The sequence below is a fragment of the Squalius cephalus genome (genome assembly GCF_949319135.1).
Source record: "Squalius cephalus genome assembly, chromosome: 3".
Classification (NCBI taxonomy): Eukaryota; Metazoa; Chordata; class Actinopteri; order Cypriniformes; family Leuciscidae; genus Squalius; species Squalius cephalus.
This window is the reverse complement of record NC_137124.1, coordinates 35,376,567-35,395,124: the sequence shown is the minus strand read 5'-3', so window position 1 is coordinate 35,395,124 and position 18,558 is coordinate 35,376,567. Positions and strand designations below refer to the sequence as shown.

Sequence of the window (18,558 nt, the reverse complement as noted above, 5' to 3'; positions counted from 1 at the left end):
CCACACACACAAAAAAAAAAAGGTTATGGCAAACTGTTTCTTTAGTACACAAGTATTGATCACTGTAAAGTATTGATGTAATGGCCATACACTGGTTTTGGTCTTGTCTCTCCCATCGAACCCTGTGGTCTTGACTGTGGCTACATTAAAATAAATGTAAAATATTAAACATTAAAGTATAAAATAAATAAAGACTGACACACTCTAAACACTGCTGCTTTTGTGCAAGTTTGAATTTACATTTGAAAACTCCAGATATTCAATGAATAGGCTATATATTTGCTGGTATATAAACAGTAAACTAAATTGTCATGATGTGTTTATTAAAGGGCAATAAAAGGGAACTTGGTACACTTCATGTTATTACTGAGCTTAGGGAAGTATGGATAAATGCTCTCTGTATGGAGAATGGTCACCGTGATTTTGGCAAGTAAGACATGTTCATTGATCAACATATTTTTTTGATCCTAAAAACAACATTCCTGTCCAAAAATGTTGTTCTATAACCTTATCCCTACCCCTAAGCCTAACACTACCCAATCCCCATACATTATCCCAAAAAATATTAGCTGAATAACACTGATGCAGAAGCACCTAACCCTGGTTTGTAAGCCTAAACTTGACATAGACTGTAAATTTGTCCCTCAAATCTGATTGGTTGATTGGAATGTTGTTCCAGAATCAACAAAGATGTTTGATCCAGGAACATGCTGTACTTTTTGAAATCACGTTCACCTACAGTGCAGAGGGACATCTAGTGGTCCAGTGGTGTAGTGCACTGCATTTAGTGAACGAAAGCAAACATCACAAAGTTGACAACAAGAGAATCATATCATTGATCTTTGAACAATTTCTATAAATGTGACATTGTAAGATAATTTAGTTCATTCATATTGTACAGCTCTTTGAGTTATGTTCATTTAGCTTTCAAAGCTGTAAGCTTTCATATATTTTAGATTATATGGATCATGATATTTGATCAGTTTCACTTTTGGAGCTTTGATCAGTATATCAGTATTACACAGTGTCGCTTTAGACTCATACAATCTGGATACTATGAACATTTATTTTAACATTTATATAGTTAATACATTGTAAGAGGGAAGTCTAAATCATTGTACTGGCAAGTTTAAAAAAAAGTTATTTCTAATGTGTAAATTGACTGTTTTTTTTAAGCTTCTCACTTCTCAAGCTCGAAGAAGGAGGGGGGGGGGGGGAGCAACTGAAATATATCTGACATTCAAGGATGCAGTCATTCATTTTTAATTACAGAGCTCTATACAGTTTGCAAATTGCAGATTTTACTACAATTTCAATTAGAGAGCTCTGTAATTCAATTCTTACCAATAACAATTATGGCTCTCTCTAATTGTAATTGTTACAAGTAATTTTTTAATAAGAATTGATTTAGAGATCTCTCTAATTGTAATTGTTACTGGTAAGAATTGAATTAAAGAGCTCTTTAATTCAATTGTTACAAGTAAAAATGCAATTACGACAAGTAACGCCGAGAACATTAAAAGCTAATTTGGCTTGCCATAGATCACTCCACTCAGGAGGATACATCTCAGCCGAGGTTGAGCTTGTCAACAGAGCTTTTTCGAATATCAGCACAAATGTGGCCACAGGTAATCACAGTTGCACTGATATTTGATCTGATCAACATGTAATATTGCTTTAACAGGTTAATAAACAAGAAGTAAATATTAAATAGCTTACATTTTACACAAATTATATCTATTTTTCTCTGTCAACACAGCCGCAAATCAACATCTCTGTGACTCTAAAGGTATAGGGACACACCAAACCGACGCCAAAGAACTAGCACTGATGAAAGCTGTATTGAATCCTCGCGTCGCCTGCGTCTGGGCAATAGAAACTGCACCTGAACACACGAGAGAACTACAGCCGACTGTCAACTAGGATGCACGTTCTGCGCCTGCATGTAAATGAGACAACTGTCTATTTCTGCAGATGTATTAATCTATATTTGTCATTCAAAAATGGAAGCCGACGCTCAGACTGCTTAACGCTTTGAATATCATTTCTGCTGATCAATTTCTTTATTCACTCCGCTCATGTTGATATTAAAATATTCGCCAAGGAACACTCAGATAAGATGACGTAAAATTATAACAGCCTTCTATCTGTACTGTTTTTAAACCCAACTCGACACTCCGGGGATGGCTTCCCAAGCCTCGGCCCAGGTGGCTAAGGGTTGAATTGGTTCAAGCGATAGGCGCTGTGCAGGAGACTGGCACTCGAGATTACTGGAAGAAGAAATCTGCTCTCTTTTAGAGAATTGTTATTTTTTATTTTGTTCGCGACAACTTGAACAGGCCCAATGCTTGCAACAAACACATCGCTTCCAACACCCGGAACTGAACGTAGGATCTGAAGACAAAATCGAGGCTGTTTGGGGGGGGGGGGGGAGTGGTTGGGGGTCCGGCCACGGCGAGACATAGCCCCCTCCTCTTCCTACCTGAAGGACCAGGACAGCTTCTGAGGCGCAGGATCCAGCGTTATCTTAGGCTGGGGAACTTGGTGCTTCGGAAAGGGCTAGCGCTTGGCGGAGCGGTAGCACTGTCGAGGCTCAGACTCTGGCTTAGGCTTGACAGGTTGCTGAGTCGGCATACTCTTCTGGCGACTGGAAGCAGCTGTAGAACTGGAGCGCTTGGGCAGGAAGTGGCGCATTGACAACTTCTGTGCAACGATGAAGAGTTTGGCGAAACCTTCCACCGTGGGGCCGAAGAGGCCGGGTGTTAAGATGGCAGCTGAAGCAGATGCAGAGGCAGAATCCAAGTGCAGCAGAATTTATTAAAGAAACTCAAACGGTAACAAACTCAGACAAAGACTACAAACTCAGACAGAGACTCAGGAACAGGAACAGGAACAGCCAACATACAACATCAAGAACTCACAAAGACTGAAACAAGACACAGGGCTTAAATACACAGACAGACAAGCTAAACAAGATAACAAGGGGGCGTGGTAAATAAGAAACACCTGGGACGACTAATCAACATAACAGGGAACTGCTAAACATAGGATGAGACAGGGGAACACAGACATGAATCGTGACACCGGGGGGGGGGAGACTGGAAGTTGAGGAAGGCAGCCTGGTCTGCGTCCTTGATCTCCATTCGGTTGAGCCATAAGTGGCGTTCTAACACCACTAAGCTGGCCATAGCTCTGCCGATAGCCTGGGCTTTAGTTTAAGTGGTGTGCAGCTCCTTAAACACGGCAGGGTCGGGGATGAACTCGGGGATAAACTCGACCATGGCACAGGGGAGTTAGGCCTGAAAGACTTGTAGGACCGCCATATTGTAAAGGACAGAGACCATCTGTCCAGCCGAAGTGCCACATGCCACACTTGTGGCGCGGCCTTTAAAACAACACCACGTGAAATTTGCTCAAAATTTGCTCTTTAAGAAACGCCAGATAGCCACAAGGGAGATCGCTGAATCAGCTCGCATGCAGCACGTCAATCCGCTTGCTTGCATAGCGGCGATCAGTCAGGTCACCGGCGCACTGAGTCAGCTTGATCCGCTGCGAGGCTCTTCAACGGCGAAAAGTCATCTTGTTCGTCGCTGAAGGAGAACTAATCTGAGTTCCTATGCCAGAATGCCCGCATTATATAGAGGGGTAGCCCCGGCCATTTTAGTGGGCTCTGGCGGGCTTTCACGCCATAGGTTCGTGCAGCTACACTGCTTAGCCATTGGTTCGTACAACTCTGCGGCACGACCATTGGCGCATGAAGTTACACTGCGTGATTGATTCTATAAGCTTCAGTAAATCGGAGAAAAAGGAGTTTTCCCAATGTGTCTAACAACGCAGTACCAGTGAAAGGTATCGATAGGGAATTTTCATTTTTGGGTGGGCTATCCCTTTAAGAGATGTCATATATTGGTTGAATGAATCATTCAATGACTCACTCATAAAGACAGTCACAATAGAGCACCTACTGGCGTAATGATGTAATCTACTGAAAAATCTCCTTGTTCATAGCACACACCAACACCCTGTTTACAGACAGTAACAGCACATAATCCATAGGAACTAAGCAACACATTCTTTAAAAAGTTATAAAAAAAGTTGTGTAATTGGAAATAGAACCAACCAGGTGTACATATACATACGGATATAAATAAGGAATTATATATTCTCAGTTTTTTAAGGTATTGTGTAAAATATATTGAACTTAAATCGATGATTGTGCAAATATTATCACATTTATTTTGTACATTAAATTAAATGTTTTTAACCACACTTCAGTCTTATAGCCTACTTATATTAAATCATCAATTCCGTAACGTATAATTACTGCAACAGGTGTTCATTGACTGTTAGTTTAATAAATGAAATAAATAATAGCAAACTACTATTTTTTCATTTATTAAACTAAAATTCAATGAAATGCATGTGCAGAATCTATCTTCTTTTAGGTTTGCCACATGATTCTGAAAATATGTTAGGTTTCAAATAGATTGTAAATTGTGAAAGGTGTTATGAGAGAAATTGTCTCGATCACCAGCTGCAGTGCCCTGGATGTCCACCAGAGTTCATTGTCATTCTAGACTACACTTCCCATAACTCTCTTCCTGGACTCATCATGCCTAATTGTTTTCACCTGTGGTTCATTAGCCAGTTGGTGTTTGCCTATTTAAGCTGTGTTCTCGTTTGCTTTTGTTGTGTAGTCTCATTGGTGTTCACACTGCATTTCTGAGCACCTGTATTCTTGTTTAATGTTCTCTGCATGTGTCCTTGGGTTATACCCCATATAGTTTGACTTGCTGAGTGTATTTGACCATTTGCCTGTTTTTGACTGCTCTTATGGATTGTCCTAAAAGCTGCACTTGGATGGCACAAGTCTCAGAGCAGTGAGTTCTTAACAGAAATCTTTCAAAATCAAATAAAAATGTTCATTTTAAAAATATTTATTATTTCATAATTTTAAAGCCCCACTGAAGTGCCTTGGAACATGCAGCTTTGTCTGATGCGTTGACAATTTCCACTGAAACAGGAAGCTAAAGTGGGACATATTGAATGGCCCCTCCCCCTTTTCAAATAGCCAATAGCATTTAGTTTACCTCACAGACTGCAAGTTGTACTTGATAGCACCATAGAAGCGAATCCGAGCACTGATGATACGTTGGCTTCAATAGTAGAGGTTGGAATAAATTCTAGCCATTTCATTCTTAACCAACGTACAGTTGGAAAGCGGAATAAAACTTGAGCGTTTGAGCAACCAAACACACATCTCCAACCCATATTTCTCCGTGACGTGTCAACGGTCGCTTTGGCCAGGTGGTATTTATAGCATAGGGGGCAGGAGGACGCTTTAGATTCTCGAGCGCATTTGATTGGGCAGAAGATATGATGAGAAGCTGAAAAATGTGTGATTCATTTTAGCGGAAGTGAAGGGCTGTAAGTTTTGAATGCTTATAAGCTTATTCATAACCTTAAGGCTAACATATTCCTACTAAAATTTCAGGGGGCCTTTAAGAAACTGCATGACTGTTAATAATCAATTTTTAAAAATGTGAAAATGTATTTGTTTTTCTCAAAGTATTCATATTTTCAGACTGTTGCAGGTAATTAGATTTTTTTTACGATGTGTTGGGAAATAGGTTCAAAAAGTTAAATTGTCAGTAAATGTTATTAAATTAACATTCATAAATACTTCAGACCTTGTTATTAATGTATGAAAAGGACATTTGTTAATGGAGGTCTTTTTAAACAAACTTAAAACTTTTTAAAATGAATTTCATATTTAAAATAAATAATTTAATAAAGATGACAAAATCAGACATGACAAAACCAGTGTTGGAACATTTGGATAAAAACAAAGGACTTGGATTTCCTAAAGATGCTCAATGTTCTCGTCCCTGAAACTGAAACCGTTTTAAGGCTGTGAGGCTTTCAGTGGAATCACTAGCACTGCTGAGCTCAGCGTTTTTCCTGCTGTGGGACACATTGACCTTCCTGACAACACTCTTTCACATCACACGTGTCTCTTTATTGCCTCTGAGCATGATATTACTAAGCACATCACAAACCAAAAACAAAATCATACACACATACAGAAAGACCCTTATGATACAAGTGACTAAAAGTAACCTCCACGTTTTTTAGAGAAGTATCAAACTACCAAACCCGCTCGATTTAATCTTTATCATGCTTTTTTGCACAATTTATAGACCTTTAAATGACACCCTTTTATCTTATCTCAATCCCTTTGTAAAATGCTTTAGCAAACTAAGGTGAACTATATAGTTCACCCAAAAATGAAAATTCTGCCATTAATTACTCACCCTCATGTCGCTCCAAACTTTAATGTTAATTTTAAGTTAAAGTTAACACAACTGAAGATCTTTTTGATGATATCCAAGAGATTTCTGTTCTGTCCCTCCGTTGGCAGCTACGAAACTACCACTTTGATGCTTAAAAAAGTTCATAAAGAGATAGTAAAACTAATCCATATGACGGTTTAGTCCAACTTTTCTGAAGAAACTCAATCGTTTTATATAAACATTGATCAGCGAACATAAAAAGAAGCTCAACCAAATCTGCTTTATGCGCGAGAGCAAACCTCTTGCTGAAGCTCAAACACGCTGCGTAACACACAAGAATGAACCTCATTGGTTCTCGCACATCAAGCGAACATGCTTAAGCATCTGTTTACCACAACTGATGTGTGAGTCGATGAATGTTTACATGTGAATAAAAGCCTAAATTCAATCTGGTCATCATATAAAGGAAGGGTTTCCGCGTTTACATGACCACGTGCGTTGTCGGCTTATTAAGCATAATCGGATGTTTTTAAATAAACACTGACAAAAAACTACAAGTTTTAGGGCTGGATGATATATATAACATTGTTATGAGTGATTGCCCAGATTTAGACCTACCTATATTGTATTTATATAAAGCGTTCAGGCAAATTTGCTTTATGTAGGCCTATTTCCCCGGTGTCGAAATCAGGCACATGTCAGGAAACATGATTAATGGCTGCATTTCAATATCCATGGCTCACTGGATCTTTGTTAAGTTGTAAGTAACACTATATATCGAGTCCAACCTTTAGTTTAAACTGAAAATAAATTTGCTTTACTCGCGTTTTCGCAGTTTCCCCTATTAAATCCAGTCACGCAGCAGCTCTTCTGCCACTCAGTCCGGATAAGGGAGGCGTTTTCCGGCGGGAAAGTGACGTCAATGCATACCTTAAGTAACCACGCCCCCGGTGATGCTGCGATTCATCTGGACACTTACAACTGATGGTCAGCTCATCCAGATGACCACTGAACTCTGGGGTCACCAACGTGCCATGACCATCTAAACAAGGGGAGAACATTAAGGTAGGCTATATTTGTTTACGTTTCTTGTAGCCTAATTGAAAAGTTTAGAAAAATAAATAGATTTTATGGACTGTCATTTAAAGTAAGTACAGTTTCTGGAATGACACCTCTTGGGATTTTTTCCACAGCTTCCACGTATTTACTGGGACTGAACAACCTCCTTACATTGCTTTACTGATCTGGCTATTAAAGCTCTTGAGAAGCATGAACTCAACTCATCACATCGAGGATCTTTTTCAGAAGAACTCCACCTGTAAGTATGATGCCAAAAACTTTAACTCGAGCAGCACAGAAGATCTTCCTCATCCTCCTCATCTTCCGCGCTTCACCGCCGCGGCTCAGGTCCGAGTGACGCTCACGCTCATCCTGTGCGCGCTGTCCGCCTGCTGCAATCTCGCCGTGCTTTATTTAGCCAACCACAACCACAGAAAACGCTCCCACGTCCGGTTGATCATCACCCACCTGGCTGTGGCGGATTTACTGGTGACGTTCATCGTCATGCCGCTGGACGCGGTGTGGAATATAACGGTGCAGTGGCTCGCGGGGGACCTCGCGTGCCGGACGCTGATGTTCCTCAAACTCGTGGCCATGTACTCGTGCGCTTTCGTGACCGTGGTGATTAGTCTGGACCGACAGGCTGCCATTCTCAAACCTCTGTCTATCAACAAAGCGAAGAGGAGAAATAAAGTAATGCTGAGTGTCGCGTGGACCACGAGCGTCGTGTTATCCATACCACAGGTAAGTGACGTGGACGGGGGAGAAACAAATAATTACAATTTAAATATATACGGTACTACCAAAATTCAGCTTTTCCATCACAGGAATAAATTACATTTTTAAATATATTAAATTAGAAAACAGTTATTTCAAATAGAAACAAGAGGCTTATTTTAAAAACATTTAAAAAAATCTTACCAATACTAAACTATTGAATGGTAATATATAGCCTATAAACTATTCTCATATTTCATAACAAAAAGTAACCTTGCAACAGAATATCTGTAATATCTATGCCTGTGATATCTTCTTTGTGCAGGTGTTTGTTTTCCATGTTGTGGTGATTGATTCCCCCAGGCGGTTTATCCAGTGTACGACTTACGGCAGCTTTAGCTCACGCTGGCAGGAGACACTTTACAACATGTTTACCTTCACCTTCCTCTTCCTCGTACCACTCTTCATCATGATCTCATGCTACACCAGGATACTGTTTGAGATCTCCAAGAAAATGACTGAAGACAGCTGTAAGTTTTTTTTTTTTTAAAGGAAGATCGATTATTGAATCCAACAGTAGAGCTTCTTGATCAGTTTGCATGTGACATTACCCAGAGGTGCCTTTGCTTTAACTGTCGAGCTAACGCCTTGCTTTTGTTGTGATCTATGTCACATCCAGTGCTGTCCAACAAAGTGCAGCTGCGCAGGTCAAAAAACAACATCCCTAAGGCACGCATGCGCACACTGAAGATGACTGTGGTCATCGTCCTGTCATTCATGGTGTGTTGGACACCCTACTACATGCTGGGCCTATGGTACTGGTTCTGTCCCGCTGGCCTGGAAGAAACAGTGTCCCAGTCCCTCTCGCACATCCTTTTTATCTTTGGCCTATTAAATGCTATTTTGGACCCCCTCATCTACGGTCTCTTCACCATTCCACTGTGTGGAGGCATGAGGCGACGACAGCGTGAACATAACGTTGTAGCTTTTGAGCTGGAGAACACTAATAACTCTTTGATGACTTCCATCAGAACTTCCACCTCCTCTCTCACTCTAAAGAGACTGACAGTTCAGCAGACTTCTAGAGAAAAGCTAGAATGGGATGGAGAGTATGTGCACAGGATTGGAGATGATGGGCCAAAGAATAGTGTGGCTTTTGCAAATTATTCCACCTGTAGAGATTAAAGGCCAAAACATGAGTTGTCTATATGTACAGTAGCTTTGCATTTAATTACCATTAAAGTCGTTATGGTGTACAAATTATTTAAAAAAATAAGTTATTTACTGTAATTAGTACATTAATACTGGCTAATGAGGTTAAATTGATCAAAAGTGACCAAAAAAAAAAAAATCTATCTCGAATAAATGCTTGTTCTTTTAAAGTTTATATTTATCAAAGAGTCATGAAAAGGTGTTTCTACAGAAAATTTAAGCAACACAACTTTTTTTCAACATTGATAATAATAATAAATGTTTCTTGAGCAGCAAAACAGCATATAAGAATGATTTCTGAAGGATCATGTGACACTGAAGACTGGAGTAATGATGCTGAGAAGCAGGAATCATCAATTATATTTTTATATAGAAAACAGTTATTTTAAATTGGAAAAATATTACACTATATTACTGTTTTTATTGTAATCATGATCAAATAAATACAGCTTTGGTGAGCAAAGAGTCTTTGGGAAGAAAAAAAACGTAATACTGTCATCTACTTTTTTATTTTTGGGGGTTCTCAAAGTCCTCTTTTTCACACTGTCCTTTGAAAGGCTCTTCATGCATTTCATGAACTAAGGCTTTACAGATATTTTATCACAGATCTTTTTTATGTGTACAGTGAAATTAAAATGATAACTATAAGGGTTGATATTGAGTATTCAGTGTTTTGTCATGTGGTCTAAAAGTTGAAATCACAATAAAATTAATTGAAAATCAATGGCTTGAGGTGTTTTGCACAGATCATTAAATTAATGCAACTCAATGTGGTTATGGGTTGAGACTCAGATCATGTTAAGTTCCATAACCTCATAGAACCATGTTACAGCCTCTCAACTGCCCATGGCCAGTCCAATTAAAGTTGAACAAGTAAAAATGTGACAAAAAAATCTGAATAAACAAAATGACATGAATAACTTTTTCAATTAGTGGTTTTTAATAAGCCAGAGGGAAAAAAAACTAGTTACACTGATTAATATTGAGGCTCAAGTTCAATTAAATTGATGTTCAGTACAAATGGCACTAACTGTGAAAAGATTTGCTTGCCGGAAAAGACTTAAGTGGAGCAAAGCTGAAAACCAGTGCTTATGGCCTGTCATATGAAATGAATAAGAACAATACAACCAGGAAATTGGTGTTGACATTCAGTATAATAATGTGTGGGAGATTTCATTAGCTGTGATGCTATGTACATTTTCTTCAGAACAGGCCATGAGATTGTGCAGAACAGTCAGTTTGCTATGGACTCTACTCAAGCATATATAAACACATATATATTAAGGCATGTGCAGATATAAACACATTTGCATGATGTAGCAGAGCTTCTTGTGAGAACTGACATGTACCCTCCTCACAACCCCGACCTGAAATGAACTTTCATTACAGAAGTTTGTCAAATTAACTGAATTCGATATTTTAAAAAAAAAGAAGAAAAAAAAAGATGACATCAAAAGTTAAAATTTTCTCTGGCTGATGGCATCAACATCACCAAAGATAAATGAATTAATGCATACATGTATGTGATCCACATAAATACATAAGAAAATGCACTCTTTGTCTGTCAGCACGTGGTGTCTGGTTCTCTTCTTATTGTGTGACGTTTCATTTAATAGCACGCTTCAGTAACTGCTCCCACTGGAAAGCCAAATTTCTGTTCCTCTCTTTCCAAGAGGCGGCTCTACACACACAAAGACATTACACATATAAAGTATAGTCTGTATTTTAGGTTAGAGGCCAAAGTTATTTTGATTCGAGATCACGAGACCACATGATTTATTTTTAAATGATGTGCACAGATAAATCATTTATAATAAACACTGCAATATTCCATAAAAAAAAAACAATAATTGTCCATTTTGATTTCATGGTGACTTTAAGGCCCATTCACACTAAGAATAATTACTAGAACAATGAACATCAAGTTTAAAAAAAAACGTTCTAACTCTAAAGGAATAGTCCATACCACAACTGTAACAATAACTACACAGAGGAAGGATATTGTAGGAATCACTTTTTAGATGATAAATGATTAAAAAAAAATTTACAGCCAAAATCATTCCTATTTTAAAGCACATGCTGCAAATATGACCATAAGTGAAGCACGCCATTGTTGTAGATGCTAATATAATTATCATAATAATTTTTGCTCTTGGTTTGTTGTCTTGTATTTGCATGATCTGTTACTATACCATAGTAGTAATTTTGTATAATAATTTTACATCTGATGAACAGATTGCAGTACAGTCTCACACTGGGTCTCATCCACTATAGTGTTCATACCTTCATGTGGTAAAAAGGTTCAAAGAGAACATTTCTTTCAGTTGCGTACACATACATTTGTTCTTAGATCAGTTATGTAATACTGAACAACAGTTCACAAACCTTTCCTGAAAGTAAAGGTTGCAGGCCTCCTCCAAACCTGAAAGTGTGGCTCTGGTCTCTTTTTCAGTTACATCTGGCCTTGTGACACGGTACAGATCCATCAATGAACATTCTGAAAAGCTGAAGATGAAGAGAGAGCTCTCATCCTCTCCCCTTTCGGTCACCTTCACTAAAGGTGTTTTTCTGTCACCTAAAAAACACAAATCAGGTGGTGTGTCACCAGGAACTCAATCCTGTAATTGACACTGAATAAATAACAGCATGTGACACCTTCGACACATTGCATCACAACATAAACAGTATAAGACGGCATTCACACAGAACACGTTTTTGTGTTGAAACGTGAGATGCAGGGCAATGGAATAAAAAAAGCAAGGTCTAGATACGCAGGGGTTGTTTATGTAATGTATAATCCATGGCTAGCTGTGCATTAAGTAAGGAGTAACTGACGATGGGCCGTTGAATTATTAGAAAAATAATGCACACGTTACACCACAGGTGTGCATTATTTTCCAATAATTCAACGGCCCGGAGTCAATTATTCCACTTATCCTACGGTTACATTGTTCAGATGATGTATTTCAAGACATTTGTCAGGTTTTTGTTCTTAAAACGCTCGTGTGCAGGACTAATTTTCTTACGCATCTAAGCCCAAACCTCTGTTGCTAATTCCAAAAAGTCATTTTAGAACTACAACGGAGGCTTGAGCCATTGATAGCAGCAGTCTAATGCAGTTAGAGGGAGAGAGAGAGAGAGAGAGAGAGAGAGAGGGAGAGAGAGAGAGAGAGAGAAAGAGAGAGAGAGAGAGGGAGAGAGAGAGAGAGAGAGAGAGAGAGAAAGAGAGAGAGAGAGAGAGAGAGGGAGGGAGAGAGAGAGAGAGAGAGAGAGGGAGAAATATACTTTTTTTTAAACTTCTTTTTTCAAACGTGACCTTTGCGATTTTAGAATGCTGTGTCATATACGTGAGAGACTCCAAAAGACGCAAGTAACACAGTCAAACACATTCGTCAATTTACATAGAAAAACAATGGAAAAGCAGTGCAGTGGAATGCAAGTGTCAATCAAATACTTTTCAGTTTACCTGTAATATACAGATTTTGTTGGACTGGCTCGAGCACATACACAGGTTCTCTGAGAGAGCCGAGCACATGAGTGTGAGGCAGGTTTAAGATGAACATTGGTGTGCCGCCCTCCATTTTCCATATAGATACTTGCCCATTTCTCTGCATCAACAAAACCTGTAAACAACTTCAGGAATTACAATATAGTCCCTTACAATACAGAACAAAAAAAATTTTTTAAACAAGCAATCTGAAATCATTTAATCCAGAATCTAACATGTGTAGATAGCATTATGGACTTCCCTATTCTTTATTCTTTCCTATAAAATTAGAGTGATAACTTTAGACAACTTTATAGTTATCTCGTCATTGGCGTGAACAAGCCTAAACACAGAGTTATGCTGCTGCTAAGTTGTACTATACCAGACACTCCAGGAAGGGTACAGGTACAGCAACAGAGACAGAACTGCTGGGGTCTGTGGGTCTGATGGGAGATAGTCATTGTATTTATTTATACACCACGTTCAGTATTTCTAAACCCTTTATAATAACTGTGGGTGTTTAGTACCTCTCAATAAGTGGAACAGTGCATGTGTCTCCTCCTTTGCTCGCTGTCATACTGTAGCACTCCCCACTTCTGCAGGTGAGCACTAACTGGAGTGTGGGTAAAACTGGACCCTGAGTAACCGATAGTTGACTCTGCAAAAGGAGCTTCATCCTGCAAATGGGGCTGTCTCCTGGGATCACAATGTTGGCATATGGACACCCTGCACCACCAGAAGACAATCAGGGGTTTATTGTGCAATTATATCATTTTATCATTGATGACCACGCAGTTTCTATCATAAACAATATCTGAAATGACTAGACACTGAGGGAAACTTACCAAATCGTCTGTCCCATATAGTAACCAGCTGAGCATCAAGCCCTAGAACAATGAACCGTGTGCAGGCACTGACAGCAGAGCAAAGGATTTCCTGAGAATTGGGCCACAAAACATCCGGTCTGGGTTCACTGTCTGATTCAGGAACAAATTCAAATATCATTTATAAACATGATCAAATGTGTCCATGTAATATGAATATACTGTATTTTCTTTCTAATCCATGCATTATAAATGTACAAGTTAGAGGCTGGAGTACCTTTCTCTTTCTTCAACAGATACTGTAAGAGATTATGACTGCCACTCCACCACAGGCACATGGAAATGGGAATATCTTCAAAGATAATCCAAAGAAATATCATAAATGCACATTCTGAGAGAAGGCTCATATCTACTGAAAAACGTACATGTGAAATAATCTCTTGAGTCCATAACTCACCTCTAGCTGCCTTCGTTTCCCCAGGCGTTGAATAAAACCCCTCACGCAGTAAGAAGTGACAAGTGCATTTGCTTTAATGAAAAAAGACTGACAAACTGTAACAAATTTTGTAATGTGAAAAATAACCTTGACATCTTCTTGACAACTTTCATAATCTCTAGAGGTTCTAAAGTGACTCACCACACAGTTTGCCAAATGTTTCTCATTCCACGTGGTCAATGCTGTCCTTTGCTATATGCAACATTTTAACTTATTCCTTCGTTTTACTTTAACCGTGCCCACAAATTAACTAACTTAAAATGAGTGAATGAATTAGTACAACGTGGTCATGATGATATACCTAAAACAAGGGAATGAATGGTAACACTTTAGAACTAGGAACTACTAATTATTTGGATCAGGATTCTAAAGTGCATGATAACCTTCTAGTAATGACTGAAGACATTGTAAGCTTTGGGGGTTTCTGTACGTTTTTGAAAGGTTTCGGATAGTAATCTTCACTCTAGAATACTGATCCAAATAATTAGTCATTCCTTCTGACATATGAAGTAACACTTGAGTCATTACTATCCAAAACCTTACAAAAACCTTAAAAGCTAACAATGACTTCAGTCAGTATTAGGGAGTTATCATGCTTTTCGCTTTAGAATACTGATCCAAATAATTAGCAATTCCTTCCTTGATTTGGTAATACTTGAGTCATTACCAGTGGGTTACCATGATCTTCACATTAATTATGAACCTGTCTATAGTAGTTCTTAGTAATCATCTGGGAGGTATGAAAAAATAGCAGTTATTGATTATCTAATAGTGAACTACCACACTCAACTGAACACTAATACTAATTCGTTAATCAGAGTTTCTTGTTCGTTAATAACTAGAATGTTATAGCGTGTTACTCATTTGTTCCTGTGTAGTTATTTAATGATAGAATAGTATTCTAAAGTGTTACTGAATAAATTAATTAAACATGTCCACGATTTAACTAAAACAAGGGAATAAATTAATCAAACATTTCCACAACTTAACTAAAACAAGGTAACGAATTAATAAAAATGAGGCCACAAATTAATAAGTTGTGGGAATGAATTCTTAATATGTAGCTGCGATATCAATTTTATTTTTCATGTGCGGGGCTCCGCACTGATTTGTTGTTTACACATGATTGCAGCAATAAGGAATTTATCTTCAGCTTTGTTTGTCTTTTTGACAAACATTTTGTTGATTTGCATAACTCTCACTGTATGGAAAAGAGCTCATTTCACATTCTGGAAAAAGAATCAATATCTGTTTGGAACAACATTTTATTATTAATCATTTTTATCATAACCTTATTAGTTCACAGTGCAGTGCAACTAATGTTATCAAAAATACAACATTTGATTTTAATAATGTATTAGTAAATGTTGAAATTATCATTAACATAGATTAATAAATGCTGTAGAAGTATTAACTAAAATAGTTAACTAATGCTAACTAATGAAACCTTCTTGTAAATTGTTACCACATCTTTTTATTAATGATTTTATGTGGGGTGAAATATAACTTTGAGATATATTCTTAGAGCTATTGCCGACACTCTCAACTGGTTTTAATCAATTGCCCCAGAACAAGATTTGTAGTGAATTGTATGGCCATGGAGATACATACTTTTCTACATAAATGTACTGTAAGCTAAATATGCTCATGCATTTATGACATAAAACATTCTTTTCACTCAATTCAAGTCCACTTTTATTTCATAAACAATTTAAATACAAAAATGTTTGAACAACAAGTCTATAAACCTATAGCAAATTTCTCAAGTAAAATATGTTGGATGAAAGTGTGTGTTTGTTCGTGTATCTTTTTTTATATATATAAAAGCTGCTATATACATATAAGTGTAGCTAAAGTGTACAGTACTTTTTGGGGTACTCTAGTATATATCTCCTAAATCAAGTAAAATGTGGCTTCAAAAACATCAAGCCTACCTGGGACCTTCTGCTTTCTGCTGCTGTGGTCTCATAGAGCTGGAGCTGAGATACTTCATGAACATTTTCCTAAATGCCGCATCCTGGTTTTCCCATTGATGACTACTAATGAGGTGATTTTGGCCTGAGCCTATTATAGTGCCTTCCTCTGTCTTCTGCAGGACCTCGGATGGACTTTTTAGAGAGGTTCCTTAAAGACATGAACACTTCGTGAAAGAAATACATAACAGACCTCTAAAAGAAACGTATTTGCAGCAATGCTTTAAACTGAATACCTGCAGGGATTTCTGGAGGTTTGATCTTCATGAGTAAGACTATTGGAGACCATTTGACTTCTGTGGCCAGAGAAGATTGTGTAGCCTACAGAAGAGACAGGCCAGAAAATGATCAGCTCATTGGAGCAATTTTGCAAAAACTGCCAGAAAATTTATTCATAGGACAAACAAACAATATATTTTATTCTGAAATAAATGCATAACAGTTGTTCCTCCAAGGAAATTTTGTTGTGCATTTTGAATCGACATCAACAAATGACCAACAAATTTCGTTTTTAAAATGTAAATACAGTAAACAAGAATAGATGGTTTTCCAATGACTATAACAGTTACCTGTTTTACTTCCAGCTCTTTGAGCCACACATCTCGTGGGAAGCGATAGACATCCAACCAAACAGAACCACTGGCTTCAATGACATTGACAATATATAACAATGGCATTATTAAATCACTGGTTTCAGTTTTATATTATATACCCATATATGGCAATACAAAGCTTACACGTCATGACTGCAGCTCCAAAGTCCCCTCTTATAGACATTTCAAAATTTGCACAGATGTTTCTTTGGTTTATATCTTCCTGTGAGAAATATAACAATAATGTACTTTTAAAGCCTTTTAAAACCAGCAGCAAACAAACAAACAAGCTCTTAAAACTCTATTATGAACTCACAGTTTCATTGATGATTTTTATTAAATAAATATTCTCCGTGTGATGCACAAAAAGCCGCGCAATACCTAATGAGACAGAGAATGATTATGTATAAATAAATACAGAAAATATAAAGTGAAGAGGTTTAAATGGAAATTGTCTAAAAATATTCCCCACTCTCAGGAAATTACCCATGTCATCCACTGTGCATAAGAGGTGTGTGAGGTTTCCCAGAGAGGCACAAGAGATGCTGGTAAGCTCCACTCTTTCATTATTCCACGTTGTTACACATGTGAGAGTGGATGAACTGATGACTGACAGACCATGAGCGTGACCCAGAAACAGGTAAAGTCCATCCTCAGAGCACACAACACAATTAGTTCTGGCTGGAAGCTAAGAACCAAAAAAACAAGGGGTGTGTAAGATGACCATTTAGGACAAATGCACTCAAAGCACATGTGCAAACGAATATGATGGGGCTGTATAATTGTACTGTACATGTAAAACAGTACCTTCATTTCTTTAGTAGCATTCAGCACAGGAATTTGTATTGCTGCTTGTGCATCCTTGTCGATCTTCTCCTGCTCTGACATAACTTCCCATGCACTGTCAAGAAGGTTATTTAACAGCTTATCGATCATTCTCGCAGGCTCAGGACGATTTTTATCAGGCTGATGCAGATCTGCGAAATAAGTCACAGCATCATCATCATCTTCACAGCTGCTGTAGTCTGACGGCTCTGGGATCTCCAAACCTGGTGTGACGTTCACAGCCATGTTGTGCTATTTCTGGAGTAAAAATAAAAAATAACAAAAATGTTTAAACTCAAATCCCCCTTTGTCGTTACATTTATACACACACATTGTTGAATCACATTTACACATAAACATACCTAAAAAAAAAAAAAAAAAAAGTACCAGTCATATAAAATGGACAGAAAAACATTCAAACAGTAACAGTAATATCTTCAGAGAGAGAGAGAGAGAGAGAGAGAGAGTACCATGTTTTTTTTTTTTACATGGCACTACTGTATTATTATGTTCTTAGCCATGTAAGTTACCATAATAATACTTACCATGGTATTCTTGGAATTACCAGGAGTAACTTAACGTTACCAAGTAAACAACAAAGGTATATTACGATAATCAAACAGTACCATGGTTATATACCATGACACCTAATAGTATATATTACTGCTGCAACAGTAAATTACCAGGACAATAATTAGTTCTAGCAGCAAGTACATTTATAGTTGCTTGCTAGTTTGCTATTTCACATAGCCTAACGTTAATGTTTGTCGGACCCCTTGATCAGACCTCCATAAAAAAGGCAATAAAAAGTTTGATTTGGGTGGTGGTCAACAAGATACTTTTGTGAATACTCAATGTATAATCACACTGTAACACAACAATGATCTAAATTAAAAAATAATATAATTATTAACACAACCGCTCACCGCTGACGCGCCTGTGGAGTTCTTCCGGATTGTTAGGTTGTCATGACAACACTGAGTGGAGCGGCGCGTGCGGACTTATCCAGTGTGATAAACAACAACCCGTTTTGTGTGTGTGTGTGTGTGTGTGTGTTTATGATAGAGACTGACTCAGAT

The 18,558-nt window shown here is 37.9% G+C and overlaps 2 protein-coding genes across 2 annotated transcripts; one reads left to right on the top strand and one right to left on the bottom strand.

Moving 5' to 3' along the window:
• Window positions 1-7,251: 7,251 nt before the first annotated feature.
• gnrhr2 (gonadotropin releasing hormone receptor 2) lies at window positions 7,252-9,407 on the top strand. Its single transcript, XM_079867940.1, has 4 exons — window positions 7,252-7,358; window positions 7,487-8,096; window positions 8,395-8,599; window positions 8,749-9,407. The coding sequence occupies exons 2-4, from the start codon at window positions 7,563-7,565 to the stop codon at window positions 9,252-9,254; spliced, it is 1,245 nt and encodes a 414-aa protein (XP_079724066.1). The 5' UTR covers window positions 7,252-7,358; window positions 7,487-7,562; the 3' UTR covers window positions 9,255-9,407.
• Window positions 9,408-10,199: 792 nt separating this feature from the next.
• On the bottom strand, window positions 10,200-18,453 carry wdr93 (WD repeat domain 93). Its single transcript, XM_079865149.1, has 16 exons — window positions 18,406-18,453; window positions 17,462-17,737; window positions 17,141-17,342; window positions 16,971-17,035; window positions 16,799-16,877; window positions 16,631-16,704; window positions 16,298-16,382; window positions 16,023-16,212; window positions 14,050-14,120; window positions 13,870-13,944; window positions 13,614-13,745; window positions 13,296-13,494; window positions 13,151-13,211; window positions 12,748-12,904; window positions 11,667-11,856; window positions 10,200-10,962 (listed from the first exon to the last, which is right to left on the bottom strand). The coding sequence occupies exons 2-16, from the start codon at window positions 17,723-17,725 to the stop codon at window positions 10,887-10,889; spliced, it is 1,920 nt and encodes a 639-aa protein (XP_079721275.1). The 5' UTR covers window positions 17,726-17,737; window positions 18,406-18,453; the 3' UTR covers window positions 10,200-10,886.
• Window positions 18,454-18,558: the final 105 nt, after the last annotated feature.